This window comes from Macaca nemestrina, chromosome 2 (genome assembly GCF_043159975.1).
Source record: "Macaca nemestrina isolate mMacNem1 chromosome 2, mMacNem.hap1, whole genome shotgun sequence".
Classification (NCBI taxonomy): domain Eukaryota; kingdom Metazoa; phylum Chordata; class Mammalia; order Primates; family Cercopithecidae; genus Macaca; species Macaca nemestrina.
The window spans coordinates 54,435,777-54,455,033 of record NC_092126.1 but is presented as its reverse complement, the minus strand read 5'-3'; the positions used below and the strand labels follow the sequence as shown (position 1 = coordinate 54,455,033).

Genomic DNA, 19,257 nt, shown 5'->3' with positions numbered 1-19,257 from the left:
ACCCTCTATCACACTCCTCATTTTACTCCAGCAAGATCTTTTAAATAAATGACATTATTTCAAGTAAATAGCAAACAAGTTCATGCTGGAAGAGTCCTCAGGAATCAACATGTCTAATGGTTTGCAAATTTTCTTCTTGGCAATGAAGCCCTCTTTTATTTTTCTCCTAAGAACATTTACTTAGAGCTCTAAACATGAAGGGCAACTAAAGTGGAACAGGTTGGGTTGAAAGGAGGCCCAGGCATAGAACCAAAGGTGAGGCTTTGTTATCACGGCCATTTTGGTTTCACAATAGGATTTTGTGTGTATGATGTCATAGATTAATATATACATATAGGCATATGTATATGTATGTATATGTATGTATGTGCATATGTACTTATATACGTATGTATAACATATTTTTCAAGTGTATATGTATGTCAAATATGTATGTATATAAACTTCTTCCTGTGCTTTATTCCTGAATCTTATAATACTTAAGAGGAAAGAAATTTTAAAAAATAAATAGAGAGGCACCTAGAGTAACGTTTTGGTTCAAGTTTTTATAACTAAAGTCATATTTTAAAAAGTACAGAGCAGTTTTTCTCAAAAAGAAGTCTGAAGAAGACCAGTTTCATCATTGTTTTAAAATAGAAAGGTAAGAGAATGAAGAATAAAAATTACATGAACATCTCAACGGATGCATAAAATGGCTTGACAAAATGCAGTATCTTTTCATAATACAAAATCTCAACTAATTATGTATAGAGGAAAGTACCTCAACATAATAAATAAAGGCCATATAGACAAGCTCACAGCTAACATCATAGTCAGTGGTGAAAAGCTGAAAGCTTTTCCTCTGAGATCAGGAACAAGACAAAGATACCCATTCTCACCATATCTATTTAACAAAATACTAGAAGACCTAGTCAGAACTGTTAAAAAACAAAAACACAAACAAACAAAAACATAAATAAAAAGCATCCAAATGAGAAAGAAGTAAAAATGTCTGGACCGGGTGCGGTGGCTCACGCCTGTAATTCCAGCACTTTGGGAGGCTGAGGCGGGCAGATCACGAGGTCAGGAGATCGAGACCATCCTGGCTGACACTGTGAAATGCCGTTTCTACTAAAAATACAAAAATTAGCTAGGCATGATGGCGGATGCCTGTAGTCCCAGCTACTTGGGAGGCTGAGGCAGGAGAATGGCATGAACCCAGAAGGCAGAGCGTGCAGTGAGTGGAGATCATGCCACTGCACTCCAGCCTGGGCAACAGAGTGAGACTCTGTCTCAAAAAAAAAAAAAAAAAAAAAAAGTGTGTTTGTAGATTACATGATATCAGATACAGAAAACCCTAAGACTATCAAAAACCTGTTAGTACAAGTAAATAAATTCAGTAAAGTCGCAGGATACAAATTCAACATTCAAAAATCACTTGCATTTCTGTATACTAACAACAAACTATCTTAAAAAGAAATTTTAAAAAATCCCTTTTCAACAGCAACAAAAATAAGTACATAAATAAAACACTAGGAATAAATTTAACCAAGGAGGTAGAAAGCTCTATACACAGTAAGCTATAAAATATTAAAGAAAGAAATTGAAGAAGACACAAGTAAATGAAAAGATTAACCATGTTTCTGGGTCCAAATAATTAATATTGTTAAAATGTCTATACTACACAAAGCAATGTACAGATTCAATGCAATTCCAACCAAAATTTCAATGGTATTTTTTACAGAAATAGAAAATTCATATAGAACCACAAAAGACTGAATAGTCAATATAATCTTGAGTAAAAAGAACAAACCTGGAGGCATGACAATCCCTGATTTCAAAATAAACTGTAAAGCTACAATAATCAAAACAGTATGGTACTGGCATAAAAACAAACATATAGACCAATGGAACAGGATAAAGAGCTAAGAAATAAATTGTTGTTTTAGTTCAGTTAGTGCTGCTGCAACAGAATGCCTGAGACTGGGTAATTTATTAAAAAAAAAAAAAACTGTCTCACAATTCTAGTGGTTGAAAGTTTCAAGATTGGGTATCTGCATCTGATAATGGCCTCTGGCTGCTTTAATCCATGGCTGAAAGAGAATCAGGAATCTGCATGTGCAAAGAAATCACATGGCAAGAAAGGAAGCAAGAGAGAGAAACCAAGGAAGCCAAATTCTTTTTAATAATCTGCTGTCTCGCAAATTAATTCATTCCCTGGAGAGCAAGAATTCACTCATTCCTTCCCTCTGAAGGGTATTAATCTATTCATGAAGGATCCCCCCTCCTGCCCCAAACACCTCTCACTGGGCTCAGTCTTTCAACACTGCCACATTGGGGATCAAATTTCAACATGAGCTTTGACTGGGAAAGACCAAGCTATAGCAATGGTCAATTGATCTTTGATAAAGGTGCCAAGAACACACAAGAGGAAAAGACAGTCTTTTCAATAAAAAATGTTGAGAATTCTCTATATCCACATGCAGAAGAATGAAAGTGGACATTCATTTCATTTCATATACAAATATCATCTAGAAATGATGAATCAAAGGTTTAACACTTAATATAAAACTGTATAGCTACTAAAAGAAATCTTAAAGAAAAATATCTTAATATTGGTCTAAGCAATAATTTGGGAGGTATGACTCCAAAAGTACAGGCAACAAAAGCAAAAATAGATATATAGGATTGCCTCAAACTAAAAAGCTTCTGCACTAAAAAAGAAACAATCAAGAGAGTGAAGAGACACTCTACAAAATAGAAGAAAATATTTCAAACTATGGGTTCAATAAGGGGTTAATATTCAAAATGTATAAAGAACTCAACTAAATGGCAAGAAAACAAATAATCCAATTTAAAAATTGGAAATAGAACTGAGTAGATATTTCTCAAGAGAGGATGTACAAGTGGTCAACAGGTATACAAAAAAGTGTTCGACATCACCAATTATCCAGGAAATGCAAATTAAAACCCTAATGACATATCAGTTAATGCCTGTTAGAATGGCTACTATCAAAAAAGGGAAAAAATAATAAGCATTGGTAAATGTATAGAGAAAAGGGACCCCTTGTACATTGTTGTTGGAAATGTCCATTAGTGTATCCGTTATGGAAAACAGTACCAGATGATTCAGCAACACCACTTCTAGCTATATATCCAAAGGAAACAAAGTCAATAACATGAAGAGATATCTGTACTCGCATATTCATTGCAGCAGTATTCACAGTAGCCAAGATATGGAATCAAACTGTTTGTCAGTCGGATAAATGGATAAAGAAAATTTGGTGTGTGTGTGTATCTACATATACACACACACAAACACACACAATGGAATATTATTAAGCCTTCAGCAAGAAGAAAATCCTATCATTGGTGACAACATTGATGAACCTGGAGGTCCTTACACTGAATGAAATAAGTCAGGTGAAGACAGACAAATACTGCATAATCTTGCTTACATGTAGAACCTGAGAAAGTTAAACCCCTAGAAGTGGATAGTAGGTGGTGGTTATGAGGAGCTGGGGATATAGATGCAAGAGGATGGAGATGGGGAAATCGGGGAGATGTTGGTGAAAGATTACAAAGTTTCAGTTACGCAGGATGAATAAGTTCTGGAGATCTAACATTAAGTGCGGTGACTATAGTTAATAATACTGCATACTCAAAATTTGCTAAGACAGATCTTAAACATGCTCACTATACAGAAAAAATAAATGGTAACTATGTTAGGTAACGAGTATGTTACTTAGCTTGTGTTAATTGTTTCAAAATGCATACATATATCAAAACATCATGTTGTACATCTTAAATACATATGATTTTTCGTTTTCAATTGTACCTCAATACAACCTTACAAAAGAGAAAAAAAAAAAAAACAGAAAATAAGAGAGTTGGAATTCTTCCCAAATTATTTAATGAAGCTAGTGTAATTTTTCTCTCAAAACCTGACAAAGACAGGAGGCAGAGGTTGCAGTGAGCCGAGATCGAGCCACTGCACTCCAACCTGGATGACAGAGCAAAACTCCATCTCGGGGAAAAAAAAAAAAAAAAAAACCTGACAAAAAGTGTTAAAAAATGAAGACTAATTTCAAAAGTACAAAACATTTAATGAACTAGAGCAAACAGAAAGCAGCAATGTATAAAAATTTTAATTCATCATGACCAAGTAAGGCTCATGCCTAGAATGTAAGCATAATTTAACATTTAATGTTTAAAAGTCAATTGGCATAATTTACCACACTAAAAGAATAAATAAGAAAAGTTACACGATCATCTCAATAGCTGCATTAAAATCATTTGACTAATTCAACACCCATTTATGCAAAAACTATCAGCAAACTAGGAGTAGAAATAACTTCCTCAATCTGACAAAAGCTAACTAGTAATTTCAGATAATACTATATTTATTGATGAAATATTGAAAAATTTCGTCTGAAAATACAAAGCAAGACAGTTATATTAAATATTTTACTAAAGGCCCCAGACAGTGCACTAATAAAAGAAAAATTAAAAGGAGTAAGTACTGGGAAGCAAGAACTTAAACTGTCTCTAGTCATTGAAAATATAATTGTATAGAAAATCCTAGGAAACTAAAACAAAAGCAAAAACAAAAACAAAACAAAGAACACTAGAGTTATAAGTGAGTTATTGAGGATATGATGGGAAAAGGCCAATATCAAAATCGATTGTATTTCTACATAGCATAGAAATAAGTTCCAAATTCCTAATTCCAATATGTTCCAAATAAACATTCAGAAAATACTATTTTTAATAAAATGTTAAAAAAAACTCAGGGTAAAATTTGGGAAAAGATCTCCATGATTTCTACACTGAAAATAGCAAAATGTTGCTAAGAAACTGAAGGGGATCTAATAAAATATGAGACATGCCATGTACATTAATTGGAAAACTCGATATTATTGAGATGTCAGTCCTCCCCAAAGTTATAGACTCAATGCAATCCTAATAAAAAATCAGTTAGTCTTTCTTTTTAAAAATTGGTAAGATAATCTAATATTTTAATGAGAAAGATATGGAATACTAGAAACATTTTTTTTAAAGAAGAACAAAGTTGAAGTCAGTGTAATATTGGCAGTAGGATAGACATGTATATCAATGGAACAAAAGAATCCAGAAATAGTTACACTAAAGTTAAATAAACGTTTACTCAAGTGCCACTGTAATTCAATGGGAAAGAATGGTCTTTTCAACAAATGGTACTGGAAGAACTGAATTATCTATAGAAAAAAAAAAATGAGCCTCAACTTCTACTTCGTATCATAAAAACAAATATAATGTACCTGTTGAGTGACCGCTGTTGCTAAATTGCCCCCAGAACTGTCTCCTGAAATGCAGATTCGGGTGGGATCCACTCCATATTTTGTGAGAATTTTTTCCAGAAGAAAAAATTTGACTGCAGCAAGGCCATCTTCAAACTGAGCCGGAAAGTGGTGTTGAGGAGCTAGCCTATAACTTTATAGAAACAATAATAAAGCATTTACAGTTGTATCTGTCCATTTAATTCTCAAATACCAAATAGATGCAATTTTACACCAGCCTTTCTTGTTCAGTGTTCTAAAAATCAAGCCTAAGTTTTCTACTAACTCTTGATTAAAATGAAAATTATTTTAATAAAGTATAAGGTCTTCAATCTTGTACCTAAAGTCCATGGATGGCATTATTTGTGAGGAGTCAGGGGAGTTTTATGAACTTCCTAGGAATTGTAAGCAAAATTTTTAGTCCAAGTGTGTTTTAGAATGGAGATGGTCTATGGCTTCCGTCATATTCTCAACATAACTTGTAATCCAAACACTTTTTTATAACCCTTATTTAAAAAGCACAATGGATTGCAGATCTGAGAGCATATTGTAGGCAGTGTCCTAGTTTATCAAGGTCATTTAGGTAAAAGTTTTACAAGCTGACGGTGCATATACTTCATCATGGATAATATCCAGTAGTTATTACTAGATAAAAATTTTGAAATATAAATAAAATTTAAATATGCCAGAGAGCTTGTGTATTTCTGGTAAATCCATTTGTAAGGCAAATTATCACACAATTCTTTTCATGGGCACAAATAGATTTTTTCCCCAGTATATGTAGACTGGTAAAACAGAAAAATACCTCTAGCAGCCTATTCGTAGAGCTTTTCCTTTTTGATCTTCAGAATGCTAAAGCGTGTATATTTCTATAGCCAGTAGGAAGTGCTGGTAATAGGGTTCTTAGAATTTTATTATAAGCTATCTAGAAAACTCTAAGTAATTTGTAGCTTAGACATAGATGTGTACCAAAAAGATGTTGGTATCTTTATTTAAAATACAGTGGATTTATACTTTTTAGACAAAGAATGACACAAATTGTAGGGATTTGATAGAATGTATAAGCCAAGCACAAACTTATATTATTATATCAAAACAGATATAAAGTAGTATTTAGATTACTTCAAAAGCTATGAAATTAAACTTCTCTTGCCTGCTCAAATACAATCCAATATCCCAAATGTGTAATAGCTAATATACTTCCTTCTGTCCAGCTATGTTACTTGGGACACTACTAGAGCCTTATAGGACCTGAGTCTTACATATCTAGAGCAAGTGTTTCCAAAACTGCTTACCCTGGGGTATCATTCAGATATTCTGACAATCACAGAAAAATAATAGGACACTGAAACTCTTTGAGGAGCGGTCTATGATGCAAAAGGTGACAAGTAAAATATATTAATTTAAAAAATTATATTTGAAGCATAGCTGACTTGATGTGGGAATCAAACCTCTACATGGTAAAGGCAAAAATCATAGTAGCCACAAAAAAAAAAAAATTCTCTTACTCCACACCTACAACGACAGCATCAAGTGTATTTGCAGTCCATCTATTCAGGAAGTCAAAAGCCCTCTGTTCTGAAATGAAGAAATAAACATCAAAGTATTTCATGTAATTAGAAAGCAGTAGAAACAGTTACAGATATGAATGTGAAAATAACTGTGGTTTGTGAATATCACATAGGAGCTTTTATTTCCACCCCCTATTTCCAAGCAGATGGACCTGCATCCACATGGCACACTCTCCCATTCCTAGTCTTTTCAGCCTCTCTCTCCAGGGAGAAAAGGATGACTTTACCGATTATTTTGGGGAGGATAAACTAGAATAGGTTCAGCCTATTGTAATTTTGTCTTGACATCTGCTGTCTGTACACAATGACCCTTCCCAGGACCCTTTGTATCCTGGTGCATTTTACTTCATCTGAAATAATGGTAATATTTTGACTTGCATTTATGTGAACTCTGTAAGTTTTTAATTAGTTCAGAAGTCAGAGGAAAAGAAAGTAATAGTATGTATTAAATCTCTAAACATGGTTCTTCAAAACCTCTGTCTTCTCTGAAGATGCCACATAATAAAATAGCCTAATAACATTGGCATTAAGACAGAGTCTAAGGAATAATCACCAGATATGAGAGAGCCTCTGGCAGGTCAGTGTGAAGACTTGATATACATATGAGTTTTGACATGCTTGACGTACAAGCCATTGACTTTCCCCAGACACATAACACACACACACACACACACACACACACACACACACACACACCCCTTTCCCCAGGTCCCCACATATCCTATTTACCAGGGCCCTGGCCAATCACATTGGCAAATTCTGTGACATCTGCTGCTGCTTTATTTACCACAAGATCCTAGAAATCCAGAGAATTCTAGAGTTGTGATCAAATTCCAGACTTTTCTGGACCTTCTCTTGCACATAAACAAAACTGCAAAGTAAAAACTAACCACGGGGTATATATATAACCTGGAACACAGGAAAGTAAGTCACCTAGTCTTTTAAATAGACAAAAATAACGTTTTCTTAAAGATTAAGTTAATTTTCAAGAAAAAGCCATGCATAGATAAAGACCAAAATGTACAAGACCTAAGAACTCTCTGAACTTTACTGTGTTAACAAAAGACCATATTTTCTTTTTTTTTTTTTTTAAATCTGCAGATTAGGGAGACATAGCCTTCCATGGAAAATAAAAGTGTGCTCCAGAGACCAAAAAGAGGGTCTGTGGCTTAAATACGGAGAATCAGCTGGCACCCCTCAATCAGAATCAGATCTATATATATAAATAAAGGATTCAAACTTATTCAAATAGTTCAAAGGAGCTGATTCCTGACTGGGTGGTTTCCAAGTCCCAAACTGAAAGTCTGTTAGATACCCCTTTCAAGCAACCGGTGGGAGGAGTTTTCTAGTCAAAGTGTTTTAGCTTGGAAACATCTTAGCTCAGGGGCACAAACAGAATGTTTGGATCTGCCTTCTCTGGGAACAAAGGGATGTGTGACCACCCTTTTCTCACTCATTATGGACACTGAGTTCTTAGTATCATAATTTGGGTATCTTTATCAGCCACAGGGAGTCCATTTCATCCAGAGAACTTGTGGTCTTATTTCCAGTTTCATTTCATAACCAACATTTTCCTGTATTTCTTAGTTCTCAAAGCAACTTTGATATGTTTTAGAGAAGAAAAAAGAGGAAGCCTGGGGGAAAAGAAAGAAAATTAAAATTTGCAAATACTAGAAAATAGTTATAATGTCTTTTTTCTTGGCGAAAAAATAGAAAGTATCTAAGTCTTTTCCAGTCTATTCACATATGTTTGGGAGATCTGAAAACGAATAATGTGTAAATATAAAACCAAAATATTGAAAAAAGACATCTAGAATTTAGCTAAGCGGAATGTTGGAATGTCATATCCTGAATAATAATTCTCACAGTTTTAGAAATTATTGATCACAGTCATTGCCTACGGTCTTTACATTGTAAAGTAATGTAAAGTAATTACAATTACTTTATAAAAGTAATAAAAAATTTATTTATTAAAAAAATAAAAGTAATTACAATTACTTTACATTGTCAATAAAAAGAGATATAAACCTCATAATCAGGAATACTTCTTAGTATTTTTCAAAGTGATATTTTCCCATCAGTGGCCATTTCTTTTATGCTTACTCAATTCCTAGGTAATATGTATATGAACACTTGGATATTTCATAGACCTGAAAAAACTTCAGTGGAATGAATGCATTTCTTTGAAGAGAAATGAGGCAAACTTGGTATTTATCTTATCGAGAAAGCAGGTTATTCTGACCATTTTAATGCATGATATAAATTAAATTATAGATGAAATCTAATTTATTGAAAATATAAAGAAGATAAAAAAATTCATAAAAGAAAAGAGTTGGAACATTCTGGATAATAATCCCTCTAGAGATCATCAGATGTCCCTCTCATTCACTCTGTGTGTACTATTTTTCTTCACAAAAACATTTATTGGATAATCACTGTATGAAAAATGCCTAAAAAGACAAGTAAGGAACTTCGACTTTATGGGAAGAGCTTACTATCACATAGTACTATTTTGTGCTTTCTTTTTAAAGTCAATACTAACGACTGCATTCTAAATCTTACTACTGTTTATATTATGTTATCAATAACTGCAAACTTGATCTTGTAGTAACCAAAAGCAAATGCTTTTGACTTGTTAATTAAAACATCTGCATCCCCTCAATGTTTCTGCTCCAAATTCAGATCCCAAGAAAAAAAGTTTTAGTAATTGACTTTATATCCTATTTTCATTTGATATATATTCATTCAATATGAAAGCTAAGGATAATAAAAAACAAAGCAAAACAAAAACTGAATTTAAAATCCCCTTTGCCAAACATATGTCTATGTCTCTTTATTAGATATCTAACATTTATATCTATACTTATCCATATCCAGACAAATATATATATAGATGTACATATCAGTATAAGTGTGTATATTTATATAAAATAGTTTTTATATCAAAAACGTAGGGCTAGCTACACTTTTTCCTTACACAGTGAACTTACTGGAACTTCCAAAACAAAAACCACCACCATGAAAATATATTACAGCTCGCCTTCGGGTTTCTGACTTTCTTTTTGGCAAGTACAATCGTACTGGAATATCAACAAATGTTGTATCAGTCACTGTGATGTATTCATCTGAAAGTGGTTGGGTATAATCCAGCCTGAATATCATGGATATAAACTCTTCATATCTCATAATACCCATATTTTCAAAACACATAGCCTGTAAGAACAAAACAAACAAAATTAAATATTTAGATATGTAAATAACACCAAATGTATATAAAAAGAAAGTTTAAAAGGAAGAAAAAATAAGCAAAGTAAACAAAAAGAAATAGACTATTTATAAATATTATTTCCAAATAATACTGTGAAGATCTTATTGCATAATCTTCTTGCCCTTGAAAATCTCAAATATCTGGCAAACTGGCCGAATAGGAACAGCTGCGGTCTGCAGCTCCCAGTGAGAGCAATGCAGAAGGCAGGTGATTTCTGCATTTCCAACTGAGGCACCCAGTTCATCTCATGGGGATTGGTTAGGCAGTGGGTGTAGCCCACAGAGGGCGAGCAGAAGCAGGGTGGGGCACTGCTTCACCCAGGAAGTGCAAAGAGCCAGGGGACCTCCTTCCCCCAGCCAAGGGAAGCCATTGAAGGACTGTGCCACCCAGCTGAGATACTACGCTTTTCCATGGTTTTTGCAATCTTCAAATCAGGAGATTCTCTCGTGTACCTACAACACCAAGGCCCTGGGTTTTAAGCAAAAAATGGGTGGCAGTTTGGGCAGACATGGAGCTAGCTGCAGGAGTTTCTTTTGTACCCCAGTGGTGCTTGGAGCTCCAGTGAGACAGAACTGTTCACTCCCCTGGAAAGGAGGCTGAAGCCAGAGAGCCAAGAGGTCTCGATCAGAGGGTTCCACTCCCAAGGAGCCCAGCAAGCTAAGATCCACTGGCTTGAAATCCTCACTGCCAGCACAGCAGTCTGAAGTCAACCTGGGATGATCTAACTTGGTGTGGGGAGAAGGGTCTACCATTACTGAAGCTTGAGTAGGTGGTTTTCCCCTGACCCTGCTAAGGAGGCTGGGAGGTTTGGACTGGGTAGAATTCAGCACCAAGTAGCAAAGTGTCTGTGGCCAGACTGCCTCTTTAGGTTCCTCCTCACTTGGCAGGGCATATATGAAAGAAAGGCAGCAACTCTGGTCAGAGGCTTACAGATAAAACTCCCATCTTCCTGAGACAGAGCACCTGGGGGAAGAGGACGCTGTGGGCACAGCTTCAGCAGACTGAAACTTTCCCGCCTGCTGACTCTGAAGAGAGTAGCTGATCCTGAGAAGGAGGAGTCTCCCAACACAGTGCTTGATCTCTGCTAAGGGACAGACTGTCTCCTCAAATGCGTCCTTGACCCCTGTGCCTCCTGACAGGGAGACATCTCCCAGCAAGGGTCAACAGACACCTCATACAGGAGAGCTCTGGCTGGCATCAGGATGGTGCCCCTCTGGGATGAAGCTTCCAGAGGAAGGAGCAAGCAGCAATCTTTGCTGTTCTGCAGCCTCCACTGGTGATACCCAGGCAAACAGGGTCTGGAATGGACATCCAGCAAACTGCAATAGACCTGCAGAAGAGGAGCCTAACTGTTAGAAGAAAAACTGACAAACAAAAACCAACAACATCAACATCAACAAAAAGGACCCCCACACAAAAACCCCGTCCAGAGGTCATCAGCCTCAAAGATCAAAGGTAGATAAGTCCATGAAAATGATGAAAAACCAGCCCAGAAATGCTGAAAATTCCAAAGACCAGAATGACTCTTTTCCAGATGATTGTAACTCCTCTCCAGCAAGGGCACAAACGTGGATGGAGAATGAGATTGACGAATTGACAGAAGTAGGATTCGGAAGGTGGATAATAACAAGCTCCTCTGAGCTAAAGGAGCATGTTCTACCCCACTGCAAGGAAACTAAGAACCTTGATAAAAGGTTATGGGAACTGCTAAGTAGAATAACCAGTTTAGAGAAGAACATAAATGACCAGATGGAGCTGAAAAACACAGCACAAGAACTTTGTGAGGCATATACAAGTATCAATAGCTGAATCAATCGAGTGGAAGAAAGGAGATCAGAGACTGAAGATCAACTTAATGAAATAAAGTGTGAAGACAAGATTAGGGAAAAAAAAGAATGAAAAGGAACAAACAAAGCCTCCAAGAAATGTGGAACAATGTGAAAAGACCAAACTTACATTAGATTGTTGCACCTGAAAGTGACAAGGAGAATGGAATCAAGTTGGAAAACACACCTCAGGATATTATCCAGAAGAACTTCCCCAGTATAGCAAGACAGGCCAATATTCAAATTCAGGAAATACAGAGAACACTGTATAAGATACTCCTTGAGAAGAGCAACTCTATGACACATAATCATCAGATCCTCTAAGATTAAAACAGAGGAAAAATGTTAAGAGCAGCCAGAGAGAAAGATCAGGTTATCTACAAAGGGAGGCCCATCAGACTAACAGTGGATCTCTCTGCAGAAACTCTACAAGCCACAAGAGAGTGGGGACAAATATTCAATATTCTTAAAGAAAAGAATTTTCAACCCAGAATTTCATATCCAGTCAAACTACGCTTCATAAGCAAAGGAGAAATAAAATCTTTTCCAGACATGCAAATGCTGAGGGATTTTGTTGCCACCAGGCCTGCCTTGCAAAAGGAAATATGGAGGAAATATGGAAAGGAAAGAAATATGGAAAGAAAATAAATATGGAAAACAAAAACTGGTACCAGCCACTGAAAAAGCACACCAAAATATAAAGACCAATGACACTCTGAAGAAATTGCATTGACTAATGTGCAAAATAACCAGCTAGCATCAGGATGACAGGATCAAATTCACACATAACAATGTTTACCTTAAATGTAAATGAGTTAATGCCCCTATTAAAAGACACAGGCTAGCAAATTGGATAAGGAGTCAAGACTCACTAGTGTGCTGTATTCAGGAGACCCATCTCACATTGAAAGACACACATAGGCTCAAAATAAAGGGATGAAGGAAGATTTACCAAGCAAATGGAAAGAAGAAGAAGAAGAAAAAAAAAGCAAGTGTTGCAAACCTAGTCTCTGATAAAACAGACTTTATACCAACAAAGATCAAAGAAGACAAAGAAGGACATTACATAATGGTAAAGGTACCAAGGCAACAAGAAGAGCTAACTATCCTAAATACATCTGCATCCAATATAGGAGCACCAGGTTTCATAAAACAAATTATTAGAGACCTTCAAAGAGACTTAGACTCCCACACAATAGTAGTGGGAGACCTTAACATCCCACTGTCAATATTAGACAGATCAATGAGACAGAAAATTAACAAGGATACTCAGGACTTGTACTCAGTTCTGGACCAAGTGGACCTAATATTCATCTACAGAACTCTCCACCCCAAATCAACAGAACATACATTCTTCTCAGCAGCACATAGCACTTTTTCTAACATCGACCACATAGTTGGAAGTAAAACACTCCTCAGCAAATGCAAAAGAATGAAAATCATAAAAAAAAAAAAACAGTCTCTTGGACCACAGCACAATCAAATTAGAACTCAGGATTAGGAAACTCACTCAAAATCGCAGAACTACATGAAAGTTGAACAACCTGCTCCTGAATGACTACTGGGTAAATAACTAAATTAAGGCAGAAATAACAAAGTTCTTTGAAACCAGTGAGAATGAAGAGACAATGTACCAGAACCTCTGGGACGCAACGAAAGCACTGTTAAGAGGGAAATTTATACCACTAAATGGCCACATCAGAAAGCTTCTGGTCTGAAATCGACACCCGAACATCGCAATTAAAAGAACTTGAGAAGCAAGAGCAAACAAATCCAATTTTTGAAAAGATTAACAAACTAGATAGACCACTGGCTAGACTAATAAAGAAGAAAAGGGAGAAGAATCAAATTGACACAATAAAAAATGATAAAGGGGATATCACCACTGATCCCACAGAAATACAAGCAAGCATCAGAGAATACTATAAACACCTCTATGCAAATAAACTAGAAATTCTAGAAGAAATGGATAAATTCCTGGACACATACACCCTCCCAAGACTAAACCAGGATGACATCAAATCCCTGAAGAGATCAATAACCAGTTCTGAAATTGAGGCAGTAATTAATAGCCTACCAACCAAAAAAAGCCCAGGATCAGACATATTCACAGCCAAATTCTACCAGAGGTACAAAGAAGAGCTGGTACCGTACCTTCTGAAATTATTCCAAGCAATAGAAAAACATGACTCCTCCCTAACTAATTTTATGAGGCTGGCTTCATCCTGATACAAAAAAACTGGCAGAGACACACACAAAAAAATTTCAGGCCAATATCCCCGATGAACATAAATGCAAAAATACACCATAAAATATGGGCAAACCAAATCCAGCAGCACATCAAAAAGCTTATCCACCACGATCAAGTAGGCTTGATCCCTGAGATGCAAGACTGCTTCATCCTGTGCAAAACAATAAACATAATGCATCACATAAACAGAACCAATGACAAGAAACTCAATTGATGTAGAAAACACTTTCTATAAAATTCAACAACCTTTCATGCTAAAAACTTTCAATAAACTAGGTATTGATGGAACATATCTCGAAACAATAAGAGCCATTTCTGACAAACCCATAGCCAATATCATACTGAATGGGCAAAAGCGGGAACCATTCTCTTTGAAAACTGGCAAAAGACAAGGATATGCTCTCTCACCACTCCTATTCAACACAATATTGGAAGCTCTGGCCAGGGCAATAAAGAAATAAAGCGTATGCCAATAGTAAGAGAGGAAGTCAAATTGTCTGTTTGCAGATGACATGGTTGTATATTTAGAAAATCGCATCGTCTCAGCCCTAAAACTCCTTAAGCTGATAAACAATTTCAGCAAAGCAATATGCAAAATCAATCAATGTGCAAAAATCACAAGCATTCCTATACACCAGTAATAGACAAGCAGAGAACCAAATCATGAGTCAACTTCCATTCACAATTGCTACAAAGAGAATAAAATACCTAGGAATACAACTTACATGAATTATGAAGAACCTCTTCAAGGAGAACTACAAACCTCTGCTCAAAGAAATAAGAGAGGACACAAACAAATGGGAAAACAAATTCCATGCTCATAGATAAGAAGAATCAATATCATGGAAATGGCCATACTGCTCAAAGTAACTTATAGATTCAATGCTATTCCATTAAGCTACCATCGACTTTCTTTGCAGAATTATAAAAAACTACTTTAAATTTTATGTGGAACCAAAAAAGAACCTGTATAGCCAAGACAATTCTAAGCAAAAAGAACAAAACTGGAGGCATCATATTACCTGACTTCAAAGTATACTACAAGCCTACAGTAACCAAAACAGCATGGTACTGGTACCAAAACAGACATATAGACTAATGGAACAAAACAGAGCCCTCAAAAATAACACCACACATCTACAACCATCTGATCTTGGACAAACCTGACAAAAACAAGCAATGGGAAAAGGACTCTCTATTTAAAAAATGGTGCTGGGAGAACTGGCTAGCCATATGTAGAAAGCTTATACTGGACCCCTTCCTTATACCTTATACAAAAATTAACTCAAGATGGATTAAAGACTTTAATGTAAGACCTAAAACCATAAAAACCCTAGAAGAAAACTTAGGCAATACCATTCAGGACATAGGCATGGGCAAAGGCTTCATGACTAAATCACCAAAAGCAGCTGCAACAAAAGCTAAAATCGACAAATGGGATCTAATCAAACTAAAGAGCTTCTGCACAGAAGAAGAAACTATCATCTGAGTGAACAGGCAACCTACAGAATGGGAGAACATTTCTGCAATCTACCCATCTGACAAAGGTCTAAACGCCAGAATCTATGAGGAACTTAAACAAATTTGCAAGAATAAAACATCAAATAGTGGGCAAAGGTTATGAACAGACACTTCTCAAAAGAACAAATTTATGCAGCCAACAAACACAAAAAAGAGCTCATCATCACTGGTCATTAGAGAAATACAAATCAAAACCACAATGAGATATCATCTCACACCAGTTAGAATAGTGATCATTAAAAAGTCAGGAGACAATAGAAGGTGGCGTGGATGCAGAGAAATAGGAACACTTTTACACTGTTGGTGGGAGTGTAAATTAGTTCAACCATTGTGAAATACAGTGTGACGATTCCTCAGTGATCTTTAATCAGAAATATCATTTGACCCAGCTATCCCATTACTTGGAATATACCCAAAGGATTATGAATATATCTACTGTAAAGACACATGCACACTTAATGTTTATTGCACCACTATTCACAATAACAAAGACTTGGAACCAACCCAAATGCCCATCAATGATAGAATAGATAAAGAAAATGTGGCACATATACACCATGAAATACTATGCAACCATAAAAAGGAATGAGTTCATGTCCATTGTAGGGACACGGATGGAGCTGGAAGCCATCATTCTCAGCAAACTAACACAGGAACAGAAAACCAAACATCGCATGTTCTCACTCACAAGTGGGAGTTGAACAATGAGAACACATGGGCACAGGGAGAGGAACATCATGCACCAGGGCTTGTAGGGAGGTGGGGGAAAAGGGGAGTGAGAGCATTAGGACAAATACCTAAGGTATGCAGGGCTTAAAACCTAGATGACAAGTTGATAGGTGCAGCAAACCACGATGGCACGTGTATACCTATGTAACAAACCTGCACGTTCTGCACATGTATCCCAGAACTTGAAGTAAAAGACAAAAAATAATAATAATAATAATAAATCCTTGTGTATAAAAAGAAGAAAATCTCAAATATTTAGTATTTTAGGCTGAGAGCTGTCCTATTCAAAATCCATTAATTTACTAGTAGTTTTTTTTTTGTGCTGCTGTAATTATTTTTGATTTGTAATTTTTTTTTCAGGGAAAAAAACCCATTTTGTAGGCATGCTGTCATGTTTTCTTTCTTCATTGTTCATTTTATTTAATTCAAAGTTTTAAATATTGTCATATGACCACACTAGTAATAATCCAAATTTTTTGGCTTTCAATGCCAAAAAGATTAGTGCACTTTCCTCACACTTAAATTCCATATTTGAGGTCCTTGAAAAAAGTTGCCTTTGGTATTTCTGACCAGCTTTTCCAGGACTTTTGTGTTATGTCACTGGACAGTTTACTCATAAAAAAATCTTAAAAATTACATGGTTGATAACACAGTAAACAATCTTAATTATTATAATTATTCCAAGGAAATTAAGGTATTTACAGGGCAATTGAGAACATCTAGCCACTATACTTTATTTTCTTAATTTTAATTTAATTTTTTTTTTTTTTTGAGATGGGATCTTGCTCTGTCATCCAGGCTGGAGTGCAGTGGCATGACCTAGGCTCACTGCAACCTCCGCCTCCCGGATTCAAATGATTCTCCTGCCTCAGCCTCCCCAGTAGCTGGGATTACAGGTGTGCGCCACCAGAGCTGGCTAATTTTTATATGTTTAGTACAGATGGGGTTTCCCCATGTTGGCCAGGCTGGTCTTGAACTCCTAGCCTCAGGTGATCCACCTGCCTTGGTCTCCCAAAGTACTGAAATTACAATCGTGAGCCACCGTGCTAACCCCTATACTTTAATGACCAGGAAGTATGCAGAAACTCTAAGTTGTAGCCAGTAAATGTCAAAGCCAAGTTTGCATCCATTTAAACCAGCATCTTATGCTACTGCTTACTAGCTGATTGACATTAAGAAAATTACTTTCTGTAGCTCAATTTCCTTGTCTATATGATAGTAATAATAATAAGTCCTTCAGTGGGCTATAGTGGGGTTTAAACAAGTTAATGGTCTGCGATACAAATGAGATAATCAAGGAAGGAAAGATAGCATTTTCTCTGTGGAACTGACACTTGCTTACCCACATATGCTTACTCAGGAAGTAAGAGTATTGGAGAAAAGTTATGGAGAAGATAAGCCTCTAGAAGTGATTACAGGGGAAAATATTAGCAGATATCAGAAGTAGCTGACTGTGGTTTCACAAAACAAGTGTATTGTTTGCTGTACAAAGCATCAAAAGACAGCCTCTCCTTCTTAGACCATGGATTGCTCGCTTTTTTCTGATCATCTTCTGCTGTTGCCTTCTCCTTTGAGCCTCTTATTGTTACCCTTTCTGGAAGCTATCTGGCTTGGCAGAAAGTGTATGTATTTCAAAATGAGACAGTTTAGAGTTCAAATTATGGAGCTGTTACTTTTTACCTGCAGGTGCTCTTCTCAATCTCTTCCCCCACCCCATAACTAGATAAAAATAATTGCAGGATATTGGGAAATCAATGGAAGTACATATTATACAAAGCCTACACAATTTAAGAACTCAAAAATATTAGTTTCTAATCCTATCTCTTCCTTTTAAAGGAACTATTTTTGCATGAATTTATAATTAATTCTGCACATGCCCAGTCAGATAGTCCCTGAAAACCAGCAATTTAGAATTGAAGATGGACTATTAAAGCCATTAAATAGTAAGAGGCTTAAATTAATATCAAAGAGTTACAAATATCAATAACGTATATCTGAACGGCTAAAAGATAATTATGGGACTAGGTTGTTCCTGAAAGTTCAAATTTAAGTCAAATTCTCAAATAAACCTCAAAGCCTTTTATTTTATACATGTCACAATAAATTTATTGTATACATGTCACATTTAGACATAAAGTCTTAGAAGTGAGAATTCTGTCTCATTGTTTCGCACAGATGTAGGAAGTTTTATTTACTTAATATTATTTAATTAATTTACTCAAGCAATGGTTCTTTCAAAATGGTGATATTAATACTATTAATAAAAGAGTTCATAAGCATCCATTTTTCATCAATAAGTCATCCCAATATCGAACAGAAAAAAATGTTAACCTTACCGTAAATGTACAAGTTTTAGCGATGGCATCCAAGGCCATTATTTTCCAGCTTTCTTCAATGTTGTCTGGCATGGGTGTGTAAAAATGAGAGACAAAAATAACACAGAGCAGCCCCAAACAGAGAGCTTTTAGCATCATAATATCCCTTTTTCCAGCTTCTTCACAGTACTGAGATTAAAATTTTTCATAAACACTGAATAGTAACCAGTAGAGCAAATGTAGACTTGGGAACTCTCTCAGGTAATGTGATTGTCTTAACAACATGAAGCTAATTTTCAATTCAAATGTTACAGTGTCGCTAGTAACTTGTTTTGCAAGCACACAGACTGGAACAGATGTCATAATTCATCAGGGTGTGCATGCATTATTATCATGCAATTTAATGCTCTTACAGTGTTTCTTCGTCCTGTGATACCATCATCAGCCCAAAACAACTTTATTATTGAGACTTAAATCAG

The 19,257-nt window shown here is 35.8% G+C and overlaps 1 protein-coding gene across 1 annotated transcript in view; it reads right to left on the bottom strand.

Moving 5' to 3' along the window:
* The window catches only part of LOC105463704 (arylacetamide deacetylase like 2), a 30,293-nt gene extending 11,249 nt beyond the window's left edge, over positions 1-19,044 (bottom strand). Inside the window, exons 1-4 of the mRNA XM_011710936.2 lie at positions 18,800-19,044; positions 9,859-10,081; positions 6,806-6,875; positions 5,280-5,451 (exon numbers count right to left, since the gene is read on the bottom strand). Coding sequence (XP_011709238.1) covers positions 5,280-5,451; positions 6,806-6,875; positions 9,859-10,081; positions 18,800-18,937 — 603 coding nt within the window. The 5' untranslated portion in view covers positions 18,938-19,044. The remainder of the gene's footprint in view (positions 1-5,279; positions 5,452-6,805; positions 6,876-9,858; positions 10,082-18,799) is intronic.
* Positions 19,045-19,257: the final 213 nt, after the last annotated feature.